Raw genomic sequence first — 15,338 nt, forward strand, 5'->3', positions numbered from 1 at the left:
TTTTGTTTAAATCAAATTTTTTGTCAAACCCTTTAGAGTTTTTAATTTCAGTTTTCCCTCTCACGTAGATCTCGTGTAAATATTTTCAAGTGAGTGAGTCAAGTTTGTTTCACACATAGCATGAATCTCAGATGAGTGACGAACTGACTCTGCTGCATTTAAAAAAATAAATAAATAAAAATAGTTCTGCAGCAGAGTCGCATTCTAGACCGAGATAGTCAAAGGTCACATATATTGGTCTGCATAGTGTACATAGTGAACACCTTTAAAAATACAAAACTCATAAAAACATGCAAAGAATATTTGTTCAAACACATTTACTGTATTACATTTATTTATTTTTACATACTGTATAAACAAATCAATCAAAATAAATTTACAAAAAATATAGAATCTTAAAAAAAAAAAAAAAAAAAAAACAATAGAAAGGAAGGACAAAAAGGTTTCTGCCACCGATTCTGTTCACATTCTCTTCAGGAGTAAATTTACCTAAAACTAAACATTGCTCTAAAAAATTCCCCAATACCTAAAATTCTACAAGTTGCACTGGCTCTTCCGTCTGTACGGTATCCTCCTGCTGCTGTGGACTTGTGTCAGCAGTTTCTGCATCCTCGTGATCACCTGAATAAAAAGAGGGACATTTTTATATTACAAAATATTTTTACACTGAAATTAGAAAACTTATAAATTGCTGTGATGAAGTCCTACTCGATGGGATTCGATGTATCTGCACAAGTGTTGTGTGATGTCCGTTGGTTATTGGAGGCAGCCGGGGAACTGCATCTTGGAAGACTTGTTCGTCATCCGACTCCACCAGACTCAGAACGTCTCCACTGTCGTCATCCACTTGCCTGCAGAGGTGAGAATAGTATGACACGGGCGCACACGTGCAGCCAGATCTTTAAAACTGATCTTCGCCAAGTATTTGTTAGACAGTTTTGTTCAGTCCACATTCCAGAGATGGCTTTGACCAAAACCAAAGTCACCATTTTGGAATTTTTGGCCACTAAAAATCCTTTGGAGAAATGTGTTTAATGTGAATGATCATCATAAAGACCACAAGCTAAAATTCTTCAGTTTAGCAAATTAAGTTTTATATGTGCTAGTCCTCCAACTAAACAACTGCGACAATTTAGCTGAAAAACGTGTTTTACGCAGTTCTGCCATGTAAGGTGAAGAGTTTTAAAGAAGCATTTTGTTTTTAAACAAGATTGAGGCGCCAGAAGCGGAGCACACTTTCAATCACAAAACTGGAGTTTGACCCCCTCTGTGCAAGCTAAAATGTGTGGGCAGACATCAGTGACAGCAAAAATCAGTTAGAAGCTCTATGAAATGGAGCAGCTGCAAGTAGAGGTGATTTGCAAAGCAGCTTGTAAAAGCAGCAGCAAGTGTGTGCAGGCTGAGCATGGTATCAAGATATCGTCTACTGCTCAGAGGTGGAATTACTCTTACGGGTGCTGAAGATGTATAGATGGTAGGATTTACTTTTTGTCCTTTCTCTGAGATCCTTCCATATTTGTAAAAGCACAGATGCTCAGAATTTTAGATTCCTTGTAATCTAACTTAAAAAGAAAATAATGGTAAGATTTTTAATAGATACATCTATGGTGTCAACTTCAAAATCCTACATTGCCTCGTGCTCGAGTTATTACAATTACAAGATTGACCTCTGACCTTGACCTGAGAATGAGGTCACTGAGATTGGAACTTGTCTGAAACTTTTAGTAGATACACCTATGGTATGAACTCGATACTCCTATTTCGCGTCGTTCTCGAGTTATCACATTCATAAAGTTGGGTGTACAAATGACCTGCCCACCTTCCCATCAGGCAGTGTGACCACAACATCCCAACTGCCTTTTACAGCCGAGGGGTAAAAAGAACTCCTAGAAAATAATGGTACTACTTGATGATTGGCTTGCTTTTAAATGGGAAAAAAACAATGCATTTCAAATGCAACACAGATGTGCATAAAGTACTTTAACTCAATCTATATGGACTGTGCAACTAAAGTAAGCATTTAGTATATATGACAAAAGCAAATATGAAATACTCACCCAAAGCCACCTATTGACACAAAAACACAAACACAAAGAATGGCATCAGTATTAGTAGATTTTCATGTTTAATACAGTTCCTATTAATTTAAAATGCAGATACAGCATGTGGATTGTTATTGATCAGAGGCTGACGCTATTATTGATGCAAAATTTATTTATGAAAAGAAAAAAAAAATTACCCAGGCAAATCCGGTCTCTGCTGTTGTAGACAATTTTGGCTATGATGACAGCTGACCCCATAATCAGTGCTGCTATAAATATGCCGATGACTGCTCCTGTGTACGCGGAAGAGGCTGCTGAAACCAAAAAAGGCAACAGGAGAAGCTTATGAAGTACAAAAAAGGGTGGAGCAGCAGGTTTATCTGGATTCCAGAGGCGGAGTCAACACCTGTAGTGACTAGCATGCTGTTTACACTTCTGCTTAATGTCTATTCGTTATCTCACGCAGACATTGAAAAAAATGCAAAGACATGCAAATGATCTATTCTGTAAAACTACTAATGCCAGGATATTCCTCTTATTCAAAACTCAACTCTTCACAGTGAGCTCCACTTCTAGCTCGCGTAGTCCGAGCGGGTTCTCACTGTGGCAGAAATAGAAGCCTTCGTCCTCTTTAGTGACGTTTACTATGGTCAGCTTGAAGACCGGGCCTTCCAAAGACAGGATGTACTTTGATCCAGATTCAATGTTGTCCAGTTGTAATCCCTTTCTCCATGTGGTAATTGCAGGGGGCTTGGACGTGGTCTCAGTGCATGTGAGTGTTACGTTGCTTGCCTCCAGAGCAGAGACCATTGGTTCGCCTTCAGGGAAGGGAAGCTCTGACAGAGTGAGAGAGGAGGAAAAATAAAAATAAAAATCAGATACTTTATCATTTCAGTCAGATATTTTTTTAAAAAAGTCAAATGTATTTACATTTACAAAACTTGATTTATGTGGGATATAAAGCATATGAGGAATCTTACTTGAAAAGTATTTGCCCCACTCCCAAATTCCTATTTTTTGCACATTTGTCACACTTAAATGTTTCAGATCATCAAACAAGTTTTGATATTAGACAAAGATAACAACTGCACTTTACTTGGGTTAAATAATTTCCAAGCCGACCTGGCCTATGTGGAAAAAGTAATCGCTCCCCAAACCTAACTGTTTCTACTACCCTTGGATGCAAGAACTGTAACTGATTGCATTGCTGTGGAGGAATTCTGGCCCACTCTCCTTTCCAGAATAGTTTTAATTGAGCCACATCGAGCACGAACGGCCTTTTTAAGGTCTTGCCAAAGCATCTCAATCTGATTCAAGTCTAAAAGCCTTCATTTTGCCTTTACTGAACCATTCAGAGATGGACTTGCTGGTGTGTTTCAGATCATTTTCCTGCTGCATAATCACGAGTACGCTTGAACTTCAGTGTACAACCGAAGGCTGGACATTCTTCTTCACAATTTTCTGGTAGCAGAATTCATGCTTCCATTAATTACACCAAGTTGTCTAGCCACTGAAGCACCATCGCACTACCATCAATATGTTTGTCTGCAGGTACGATGTCCTTTATATGAATGCCAGATGTAATGGGACACAACCTTGCAGGAAGTTAAACTTTTGTCTCATCAGTCCACAGAATATTTCTTTCTCTTTCTTATTGTTGAATCATGAACACCTCTGCTGAACCTAAGTGAGGCGAGTAAGGCTTGTAGTTCTTTAGATGTTGTTCTGTGTTATTTTGTAACTTCCCGTTGAGTCATCAATGTGTTCTTTGAGTAATTTTGGTATGCCAGCCACTCCTGGGAAAGGTTCACCACTCTTCCAAGTTTTCTCCATTTGCACTTAATAGCTGCAACTGTGGTTCACCGGACTCCCAAAGCCTTAGAAATAGCCCTGTAACCCTTTCCAGACTTTCAATAACTTTGTTTTTCATCTGTTCTTGAGTTTCTTTGGATCATGACATGATGTGTTGCTCTTTAAGATCTTTTAGTCTACTTCACTATGTCAGACAGGCTCTGTTTGGTGATTTAGGTTTGGCAGTAATGAGGAATGGTTGTGTAATGAAATTTAACTCAGCTTTCCAAAAAAAAAAGAAAATGTGGTTAATCAAAGTTAATTTGTGATTTAACAACTTTTTCACAATAGTCAGGTAGTTTGGATAGCTTTTTAGCTTCATCCTTGAGTTATCACATTCACAAACTTGGGTGTCCACATCACCCAAGTTTTAAGGCCGAGGAGTGAAAGCTGCACTTTGTATTTACCTGGGTTTCTGATCTGAAACATGCAAGTGTGATAAATATGCAAAAAAAGAAGAATAACAATCAAGAGGGGACAAATATTTCTGAGCAGAAAACACCAAGTTGTGGCCAGGAAACATTTCAGCACAACATTAACACTGTAAATTAAAATGAAGACCAAAAACCAGGCCTGACCACACTTAAAAACAATTTCAGCTCTCTAATTAACCCTTACTTTCAAAACTAGCATTTTGTGGTTTACTGAGGTTTGAGCCAAGATCGATAAATAAACACTGGAAATAAGCTGTCTTCTTGCAGAAACCTTACATATACTGTACAGACATGAAAGCTGTTGATCTTCTCGTCTTCTTATCCAACTCTTACCAAGAGAGCAAAAGAGCTTATGATCATACTGATCATATGTTTTCAGTAAAAACAAAAATGCTGCTTTTAAAAAAAAAAAAAAAAAAAAAAAGATAAATTAACACAATATGTTTGGGGTTTTTTGGTCTGTTATTAAGACCAAACAGTCCCTTTCTATGAGTCATGCTGGCTGATGAGGACAAAAATACACCAAAATAGCTTGCTACATGGCTAAGCTCAGAAGTGGAATTTTATAGCTTCTTCTTCCCCTCTGGTGACAGTTTTGGTACTGCAATAATATCACTGTGTTGTTTTCATGCAAAAGCTGAAGGTTTGTTTGTATTTTGGATGAATTCCAACTTCAAAATAAATATGTTTTCAGTATTTTGACACTTTTCCACACCTTTCCTTGTTTTTAAATTTTACTTTTTTACATTTCAAAAACACTAATATCCGCTATTTGATATATCAACCAATCACTCCAGCTCTAAACCTGACATTGTTCATACTTTTTCATGACCTCCAAACTGGTTGGACTATTGCTTTGTTTGTTCAGTAAATATCAATTGCAATTTGTAAATAAATAAGAATATTTTGGAATTTTACTCATTTTGTTTGACAAAATGTCATTTTTGTTCAGTGTTTCTGATTCACAGAAGAAGGCTGATCAGAGAACAGCAACTCACATCCTGTTGCATCAACTCATTGTTTGAATAAGGCATTCATGTGATGATAACCTTTACACAACTGGGTGACTCACTAACTGCCCACATGCCCTGTGTTGTGTTCTCATGAGCACGCTGCCAAGTGTTATTCTTGTCAGGGCTGGAAAGCTTAATCGAATAAATATTATGGTACTTCATATGAATATTAAAAACAATACCCAATAATTAGGATTAGTCCCAATCAAGTTACTTTTACATTTATGACGAGCATGGCAATGTTAGCCATATTTCTGGAGTAATGCTAAACATAATCAGTTTTCCTGGGTTGTGACTCTCTCACATTGTGACCAGAAATTTTTGACCTGTTGGCTTCAAGGGAGGGTGCCATCATTCTCTAAGTCAAATAAGCATTGCTCACATAGTTCCTACTCCTGCAGCACATATTTTTCCTCACATACGTCACATGATATCTGATCATGCGGATGGTTTCAGTTTACTGTGACGTTTTTACAGAAACTCTGTCCCTGAAGGAAAAACTGTATGTTAGACAAAAGTGACATTGTGTGTGATATCTTCTAAGACTTTTTTCACACACTCTTATTTTGAAAATATTATTCAACTATAGGTAATGTTCCTGTTAAGAACCATGTAATTTTATAGGGCTGTACCATATAGCTGTTTCATCAGATTTAATTGGACTTTTAAATTGAAAGATCATCTGACAAAATACCCACAATGCACTTTGCATTTTACAATTTTAAAAAACTTGAGACAAAATAATCTGGGTGTAGACCTGCACTAATTTGTTTTTTGTTTTTAATTTGAGGAGTCTGTGGTGGCCAGTGCCATCCACTGGTGTGCTGGGGCAGCAGAGGGTGGTGTACCCCAACAGGCTCACACTGATCTGGAAGGCTGGTGACGTTGTGGGTGTGGCGCTTCACTCTGTGGAGTCAGTGTGAGAAAGGAGGATGGTGTTCAAGTTATGGACGAATCCTATGACTAATCAGTGATTACAGACCGATGCCCGAATTATTTTCACTTGTCATCATCTAGTAAATGTTGCACGTGATATTGTTTAACTTTTATTTTGCTTTGAGTGTATATTTTTAAATACTACAGTGTTTATTTATTTTTATTTGTACTTCATGCACTATTCTTTTTCATAGTTTGTTCTTCGTCCAAAGGGAGAGAGTATGTAATTGATTCTATTTGTTTGTTTGTTTGTTAGCATTATAGTGTCCACAGTTTTCAAGCTATCATGTTGAAATTTTGTTGATAGTAGATACCAGTAACAGCTTGAGCTGATTTGATTTTGGTGTAAATTGAGTCAAGGTCACACTTTTTGCGCTCTCTGAGTGGCCTTTTTTTTTATTGTCACAAAGTAACTTCCTCGCTGAGAATAATAAACTATTGTGATTCTGAGTAATCAAATATACTACCTGCACAGAAGCTCAACCATGACATAAATGTGATGTCAGAACTACAAACAGTGATTGACAGCAGCGAGTGTCACTGTGGCTTCTTAAGTCAAAAGTACATTAAAGATTCATCATTTGCACATCTCAGGATCGTTAAGAGGCTCATTTCCCTACAACAAGCTTACCGAGGGTAAACGAACACGACTTCTCTTTTTCTGGGCCGAGGTGCTGGGGCTGGGCGGTGCAGTTCACGGTCTGCCCGTCTGACAGCGTGGAGCGGCTCATCGTAACATTGAGGCTGTCCGCCACCTGGAATGGTCCCATATCCCAACGTAGGTTTGGGGTGGGATAAACTTCTAACCAAGTGCAGGTGAACTGGACTAGAGAGATGTTCTGTGTCAGTGTCCATTTACACTCAGGGTGTCTGTCTGAGACATCTAATTAGGAGAAAAAGAAATAAAAATAAAAGCATCAGTAATGAGCAGTAGGAATGCACTCCTGAATGTTCAGGAAAGGATATTCAGATCATTTCAGTTCCATTTTATTTATGTGGAGCCAAATCACAATAACAGTCACCTCAAGCTGCTTAAAGCAAAACTCAAATTAAGAGCAAATTTTATTTGAGATTTTTCTGTTAGACCTTTACCTTTAAGTGTTTTTTAATGTTTTATTTACTAAAAATATTTTGTTACATATAACAATATTACATTCATCGCTTAAGAATTCCCTCGCATTGGGTTTGCCTTGTTTTCCTTAACAAAAGCTGCACTTGAGCTTCATGAGCGCCACAAGTTGCTTCCAACTTGTGGAATGTGTTAACCCACAATGTGTTAAGTCCAAAGACATTCAAAGATGTCGGGAATGTTATGCCAGGAATGCTTGGCTTAATCAGGCCTCAAGATCCCCCATAAAGGGTTAATCACAGGTCACTGCGTGGTACGTCTATGCCAGTTAGTGTTCTTTGATGTTCAAATCGTTTTTGAAAAGCTTTGAGGTGTTAGTACAAAGTGTTAGCTTGTATCTGATCTGAAAAGCTGCTTTAGAGACTACAAGCTATTGTTACGTTTCGGTGTTGTCAGTGTGTTGTTTTTGGCGTGACTGTTATGTGTTTCCTGCTTTACTTTGAAAGTCTGTGTTATCTTAGTGTGTTCAGTTTACTTTTCCTTGTCTCGTCAGGTCTAATTTGCCCCAGCTGTGTTTCCCTCCTGTGGTCCATTCCCTGATTGCTCCTTCTATGTATTTAAGCCCTGTGTGTCAGTTGGTCATGGTCGTGATCTCCCCCGTGTTGTAAATAGTTTGGTGTTTTGTTGTAAATAAATAGTTTGTTGTAAATAGCTTTGTCGATACTTTCGTTTTGGGATTTTGGTGGTGAGCTTTAGTGGGGGGGTTTTTTTGTGTGTTTTTTTTTTTTTCTTTATTTTTACTTTTTTCGTGTTGCACTCCGGTTGCCTAGGCCGGGGTGTAACACTATCAAGTTCTGCACTTCTATCATTCAGTTAACACATTTTTATGTATCGATCATTCGATCATGGGCTCACTTTCAGTCTGCCTGATCCTGTTACGAATTCTGTAAAGTGTTTAGAGTGCCATTGCACATTCAATCTATCCATGATTTTGTACTAAGAGAGCTTAACTTTTCTTAGAATAACAATTTCACTTTTGATACTTCACTCTTATGTCTGGGGTTGATCTAGGGTCAACCGAAACAACAGACAGTGCGCGAGATAGGGAATAGAGAGAGTAGGCAGGGTGGAGTGGGTAAAAACGAGTGTCGGGAGGGGGAATCTGATAGAAGGAGTGAAAGGGAAGATTTACAAGATAATAGTAAGACCCGATGAGATGTATGGTATGGAGATAGTGGCTCTAACAAAAAGAGTGGACGTCGAGCTGGAGTTGGCAGAGTTGTTGAGAGTGACCAGGAGGAACAGGATTAGAAAGGAGTACATCAGACAGCCCAGGTTGAGCAGTTTGGAGACAGCATTAGAGAGGCAAGGCTGAGACAGTTTAGATATCTGCCAAAGAATGAGAACAGATATACTGGATAAAGGATGTTTAAGATGGAGTTGCCAGACAGGAGGATAAGAGGAAGAAAACAGAGGAGATTCATGCAAGTAGTGAAGGAGGACATGCAGAGGGTTGGTGTGACAGAGGAGAATGATAGAGATGGGATAAGATTGGAAGTAGATGCCTAAAGGGAGCAGCTGAATAAAGAAGAAACCCATCTCTGATGCCATATTTTCCACTAATTACTAAATGTTCTGGTGAAACTTAAAGCATCTGAGTGGCCGGTCCTCCCTGAGCCTGCTTCTGCTGGAGGTTTCTTCCTGTCACAAGGGAGTTTTTCCTTCCCACTGTGACCAAAGTGCTTGCTCATAGGTGGTCACATGATTGTTGGGGGTGTCTCTGTATTTTTGTAGGGACATTACCTTACAATATAAAGCACCTTGAGGCAACTTTTGTTGTGATTTGACACTATAAGTAGGAAGAAGAGGGAAAGCTGTTTGAGTTTAGTTATCCTGTGTAACCTTGATATAAAGCAAAGCAATCATTTATTATGATTTCATTAATGAAAATTTCTTCTTTCAAACACAGCATAAAAACCTGTAAACATTTGCATACTGTTGAGAAAAGACTGAAATAATTTGCTTAAATGGATGTATATTAGTTTACCTCTGTCTGTGCTGTCAACACATTTACATAACAATTGTGCTCAAACAAATTTTAAGAAAACACTGGAACTGTAAAACAAAGTGTTACCTGACATATAAAACAGGCCTATTATTTCCAAACATTCAGTAAAAATGGATTTGATTTTTCCGTGTTGAAAAGCGAGCTACAGGAAGTCAGCGAAAACAGGGAACAAGCTGCGTGCAAACATTTCAGGAAGTCAATTCAATGTATTGTTATCGCAGTGACTCAATAAACCGCCACAGCCTCCTTACCCTGCACATAATATAGTATTTTTTTTCCTCGTAACAGAAGCCACATAGATAAAATCATTCCACAGTTACACCACGATTAATCATGACATTCACAGTGTTTGAGTGTAATATTTTCAGTGAGGCCTGGATAGCATGTTTTGACCTTTCCTGGCATTCATTTTCCCTCATCTCAGCTGCTGGTGGGTACTGACTCAGCTTTTTTTCAGCCCATCAAAACATCTCTCAGTATGCATTTTTTGTTCCCTCCACAGCCTTGCTTGCCCTCTATCATATTCTCTCTTGTAGTACAGCAAGAGGTTAAGAGGGAAAAAGTAGTCCCCACGCCACTCTGAACTGGACTGGATTATCTTTTAATGCTTAGCTAGCAGTTTTACTAATAAAACTGTGAATAACTAAATATTTTATTCAGCTTTTCTGTCCAGGAATGTCTCCGTGCAAACATTTCAACATGTCTACAGTTTTGTAGCTTACTGACTAACATTCATTATAAACCTAAAACACTGTACTAAGTTTCTTTTTGTGGATTTGACCTCAAGTTGTACTTGAAGAGCCATTTAGTTTTTTTTTTTATTCCCACTGAGTGAATTATAAACAAAAATGTATCTAAAACACATATTAAAAATTTAAATTATGAAATGTTTTCTGCTTTTAAGCAATAACCCATTAATGTATAAAAAAATAAAATAAAAAAAAAAAAAAAAAAACAGGTTTTGGTGAAGCTTACAGCACCCAGGAGTGTTTCAGCTCCACTCTCTGGCTAAATTGTCACATGCAATCTTCAAGATTTTCCTTTTGTTTCCTCTGCTAAATAATGACACCCCTTTATAGGTAGGCATGCTAAAGTGAAGGATGTGTTTTTTAAATGAAAGGGGAGAATGCATAAACAGTGGGTGTGTTTATATGAAAATTATCACATTAATATCAGTACTAAAACTCAGGCCTGCATGTCAACAAACTTAAAGTTATACAGTATTCAGCCCTGCTGCAGTCTTTGCCATTAAACCAAAGCTCAGTCTTTGATTCAAACATACATAAACATACATAAAATCCCACTTTACACTGTCAAGCTTACAGTCACAGCAGATTATCCTGTTTGTGATACTTACAGTACACTAGCAGCTCCGTGCGACTGATTACTGTCACATTTGAAACAGGGTTGTGGGCCATGCAGCTGTAAACTCCTTGAGCGCTGGGCTGAATGTTTTGTATGGTGAATTCCAGGGACGATCCAGAGCCTGAAACCAGCGAGTCGTTGCTTGACGAGTCACCGCTGAAGGCCCAGGTCAGGTGCTGAGACGGGTAGGAGGAGCCGGAGCACCTTAAAGTAACGGATGAACCCCGATCTGTGTAAAGGGTCCCATTGGACAGTGCAGTGGCAGGACTGATGGATGTAGACACATTTTCTGGTCCACCTGAGAGAAATGCATACAGTGCATTAAAACTTAGTATAACCTCACTCAGAGTAACTTCTAAATTTATGAGATCAGTAAATACTGTAAGCAACTTTAAAGATATGTTTGTAGAGGAAAATATAACAAGTGTCATTATGAACCAATAAAAGCAGGAAAAACGCATTCAGTGGATCTGTCTGTCTTATTATACAATGTGTTCTGAGGTTGTCTTTGGCATATAAAACAAAAATACTCAAGCTAATTTCAGATTTTGATCCGAGCCATTCTGCAGCACATTTACTTTGATGTTTCAGTTTAATGTCCCGCTGTAGAAAGGTGCAGACACCTTGAAATTATCCTGCAAGATTCCTTGATAAACACATTTTGCCCGCCAAAACTATTCAGGAGAGAAGCAGCAAAAACAGCAACCAATCACACTTCACCCTTTGGATGATGTTTTCATGCTGGTGCCCAAGACACACAAAGTGGATGTTATTTCTGAATAATTGAGCTTCACTTTGTTCACAAAACATTTTCCTGGCAGAAGAGTGGAGTGTCAAGGTTCTCTTTAGCAAACTTGTCCTGCAGTGGTTTCATTTGGTATTAGAAAGAAAACCTACCCTTATTTTCAATTTTAGCCTAGAGCAGTACCGTTTAAATATGGATTTTAGGTTTGCAATCAATTATGAAAACCAGAAAATCAAGATAAAACAATGACTGTTACAGTCTGTTTCACAGAGAATCTCTTGTACTTTGTGTTACACCTCCACCACACCCCTTGTCTTTAACATTTGTACACACCCATTCCTTAAAGTCCAAACTTACTCCTCATAAGGCTGTGAAAGGAGTGTTTTCTCAGACAGATATGGAAAACCAAACAACTCAACAAGTAATCATATTAAATAAACTACATTTGCCAAACTCAGCATGATGACGATTCTCTTCCATAATCAAGTAGCCTGATGTCCAACCATGATTCTATCTAGTAAGCTTCAGAGCACAGATGTTAACTGGCTCCCATTACTACTTAACACTTCAGCTGTTACTCTCTTTTCTGAATGATGTCACACTCTTGAAATTTCTAATATATCGACGCGTGATCACAGAACCATCAAATGTTTTGTTGCCAATAGCCAACAGTGTCAAAAGAAACCTGAGAAAAACTAATTGCTAATTAACTGCGAATCAAACGCTGACCTGCCAGAAACCAATCATCCACCACTGCTGTCCATAACAGCAACCAGTGTTGGTCAAGTTACTTGAAAAAAGTAATCAGTAACTAATTACTGATTACTTCCCGAAAAAAGTAATCCTGTTACTTTACTGATTACTTATTTTCAGAAGTAATTAGTTACTTAGTTACTTTTTAAAACATGATTTATCCCAGAATAGAGATAGATCTTTCAGCCCAATTCTACTTTTTCTGCATAATCCATCATATAAAATGTAATCAAATGAAAAAGTCTCTTTTTAAAACTTTTATTAGTTTTAATCTTTTAACTTCTGTGTTTTACGTGCATCTATTTGAAAGGTGAGTGTAAACACAAAAAACTATTTTATTTTATATGCTGGAATATGCAGAAAATAGGTTTAAATGTTAAACAAATTTCTTCCAGTCAGAGAATGTTGCATATAATTTAATATTTGCCTCATGCGTGAAGTTAAAAGATTAAAGCTAATAAAACTAGTTTCAAAAAGAGACTTTTTCATTTGATTACATTTTATATGATGGATTATGCAGAAAAAATAGAATTGGGCTGAAAGATCTATCGCTTTATTACCTACTCAGGTTGTAAATCATTTTTTTAAAAAGTAACTATGTAACTAATTACTTTTGAAAATACTTTTTGGGGAAGTAATCAGTAATTAGTTACTGATTGCTTTTTTCAAGTAACTTGACCAACACTGGTCATGAGACACTCTCGCAAAAAAAAGAAAAAAAAAAGAAAAAAAAAAAAAGAAGAAAATCACGGTTTTAGTAACGGAGTAACGCAGCGTGCTTACGGGAAAGTAACAGTAATCTAATTACCTTTTTTGTAATAGTAATCCCTTACTTTACTCGTTACTCGAAAATGTAATCGGATTATAGTAACGCATTACTTGTAACTGCCCATCTCTGACTGCAACCTACATATACCCAGAAGTACAAGGTATTCAGTGTATTCAGGACCAAGAAATATCTCAAGACAGATTTTTGAGCTTTTTGTGGACCAATGAGATGGTGTGTGACTCTTGATGGACTAGATGAGCGAGCCACAGCTGGACCAGTAAACAGCTCCACTTTGAATCAGGCACCAGGAACCTGCAGGTAGGGTACTGGTGTGGGCTGATGTTTTAAAGGTGAGCTAGTTGGATCTTTTTTTTTTTTGGATGAAAATGGACTTGAAATGAGCACCCACGCCTACTGACAGTTTTCAGAATCTTTCTTCAAGCAGCGATAGAGGAAAAAGTCTGCATTTTTCAAGAATGTCGTGGGCGACCGTGGCTCAGGGGGGTTGGGAAGCGTATCTGTAACCGGAAGGTTGCCGGTTCGATCCCCGGGCTCTCTGTCCTGGTCGTTGTGTCCTTGGGCAAGACACTTTACCCTACCGCCTACTGGTGTTGGCCAGAGGGGCCGATGGCGCAATATGGCAGCCTCGCTTCTGTCAGTCTGCCCCAGGGCAGCTGTGGCTACAACTGTAGCTGCCTCCACCAGTGTATGAATGCGAGAGTGAATGAATAGTGGCATTGTAAAGTGCTTTGGGTGCCTTGAAAAGCGCTATATAAATCCAATCCATCATTATTGTTATTATTAAGAAGACTGATCAGGTATTGCAGTACTCCACTGAGTGGTTAGCTGATAAAGACCTTAAAGATCAAAGAACGATGACCATAGCCGCCTTCTCAAAGTGTAGCTATAAGCGCTTTACAAATAGACCCATCCATCTTCTTAACCTCAAATTCAGGGTCACAGGGCCGTGGGAAACAGTCTCATTTGTCGCTGTCCATAAGGCCAGGTACACCCCTGACACGTCAGCAGTACATGACAGGGCAAACACATGAAGACACACTTACATTCATGTTCACTTACATTCACACCTATGGCTAATTTAGACACACTAAATAAACAGTATGTATGTCTTTGGACTGTGGAAGGAAGCTAGAATATTCTGAGAGAAGCATGCAGCAAAGTGAAGGCCTGGCAAACTCCACATAGCACATTTAGACCCATCTACAAAAGTCAGCCGCTGTCGAGAACTGGCCCACATGTTACGTAGATGAACCAGTTTGCATTTGCTAGAAATGTTCCAAGAATTCAGGCAAGCAACACCTACATTACCTCACCGTGAAGAGCTCATTGTTCAAAATGTGCGCATACACTTACTTGTTACTTGAAGCAGCACACGTGCCAGGAAGGAGCTGTTGTCAGATAGTGTGGAGTTGCACAGGTAAATCCCCTCATCTCCAGGCATCGTCGCGCTGATGTTCAAACTCCCATCAGGGTTCACGATGAGGCGCCGAGTGGGATCTCCGCCTGTAACGATTTCCCGTCCATTTTTGGTCCATGTCGTTACCACGGGTGTTACTTTACCTGCCGAGTAACACGGAAGTACAACGATGTCACCCGGTGAAGCTGACAGGGCCGTTTCGCTTGAGACATTACCCGAAACTTCCGCTGTAACGAGATCAGCTGAAAGGAAAAGAAAAAAAAAAGATTGAAGCGGGGTTTTTACACTCACCTGTGTTTTCCGAGTCGATCCGAACTCACCTGTTGCAGAAATATACAACTGCAGAAGCGCTAACGTTGCTACTACCTTCATGATAACTTTCCTACATTGCCTTCAGAAATGAGTGAACAGTTGCGACTTCTAGGTCAAACCTGTCTGACTAGTCCACCTGCGGGAGCACCTCGGTGATACGCAGCAACACACCGGGCACCGGTCTGCCCATTACACACCACAGCACACGGAACCCAGTGTCGGCAGATGGCAGCGGTCTGACATGATCCGACTTCTGTCCTTCTCTTAGGCTTCACCAAGATTTGGTAGAGGTGCTCTGTTTACATGAGCATGCCAAGCCGGAAACTTTACCAGGACAGAAACCACACCCTGACCTCACCTTCTTAAAGGTGCAGTAACACCACAGCCATTTGTTTTACTTTTCTTTTTTCTTATCGCAGGTAATAAATTAGCTCATTTTCTTGCCTTTTTTAAAGGTAGTAAAAGAGATTGTAGTCAGAAAAGATGGATGTCAGGCTGTCATTGTAACAAACGGACATTATAAATAGGGCTAAGATAATACTA

At 38.8% G+C, this 15,338-nt stretch overlaps 1 protein-coding gene across 2 annotated transcripts; it reads right to left on the reverse strand.

The window, feature by feature from the left end:
- Nucleotides 1–302: 302 nt before the first annotated feature.
- On the reverse strand, nt 303–15,131 carry vsig10 (V-set and immunoglobulin domain containing 10). Of its 2 annotated transcripts, XM_085295293.1 has the most exons (9): nt 14,804–15,125; nt 14,420–14,725; nt 10,771–11,076; nt 6,908–7,159; nt 2,594–2,878; nt 2,240–2,356; nt 2,058–2,067; nt 709–851; nt 303–621 (listed from the first exon to the last, which is right to left on the reverse strand). In XM_085295293.1, the coding sequence occupies exons 1-9, from the start codon at nt 14,853–14,855 to the stop codon at nt 527–529; spliced, it is 1,566 nt and encodes a 521-aa protein (XP_085151419.1). In that variant the 5' UTR covers nt 14,856–15,125; the 3' UTR covers nt 303–526. The 2 variants fall into 2 exon arrangements, with proteins under 2 accessions (XP_085151419.1, XP_085151418.1); XM_085295292.1 differs by lacking the exon at nt 303–621 and having other exon boundaries at nt 765–2,067; nt 2,240–2,353; nt 14,804–15,131.
- Nucleotides 15,132–15,338: the final 207 nt, after the last annotated feature.

Source organism: Mchenga conophoros, linkage group LG12, assembly GCF_057382185.1.
Source record: "Mchenga conophoros isolate Kocher_MC1m ecotype Shallow Benthic linkage group LG12, M_conophoros_male_GT1.1, whole genome shotgun sequence".
NCBI lineage: Eukaryota > Metazoa > Chordata > Actinopteri > Cichliformes > Cichlidae > Mchenga > Mchenga conophoros.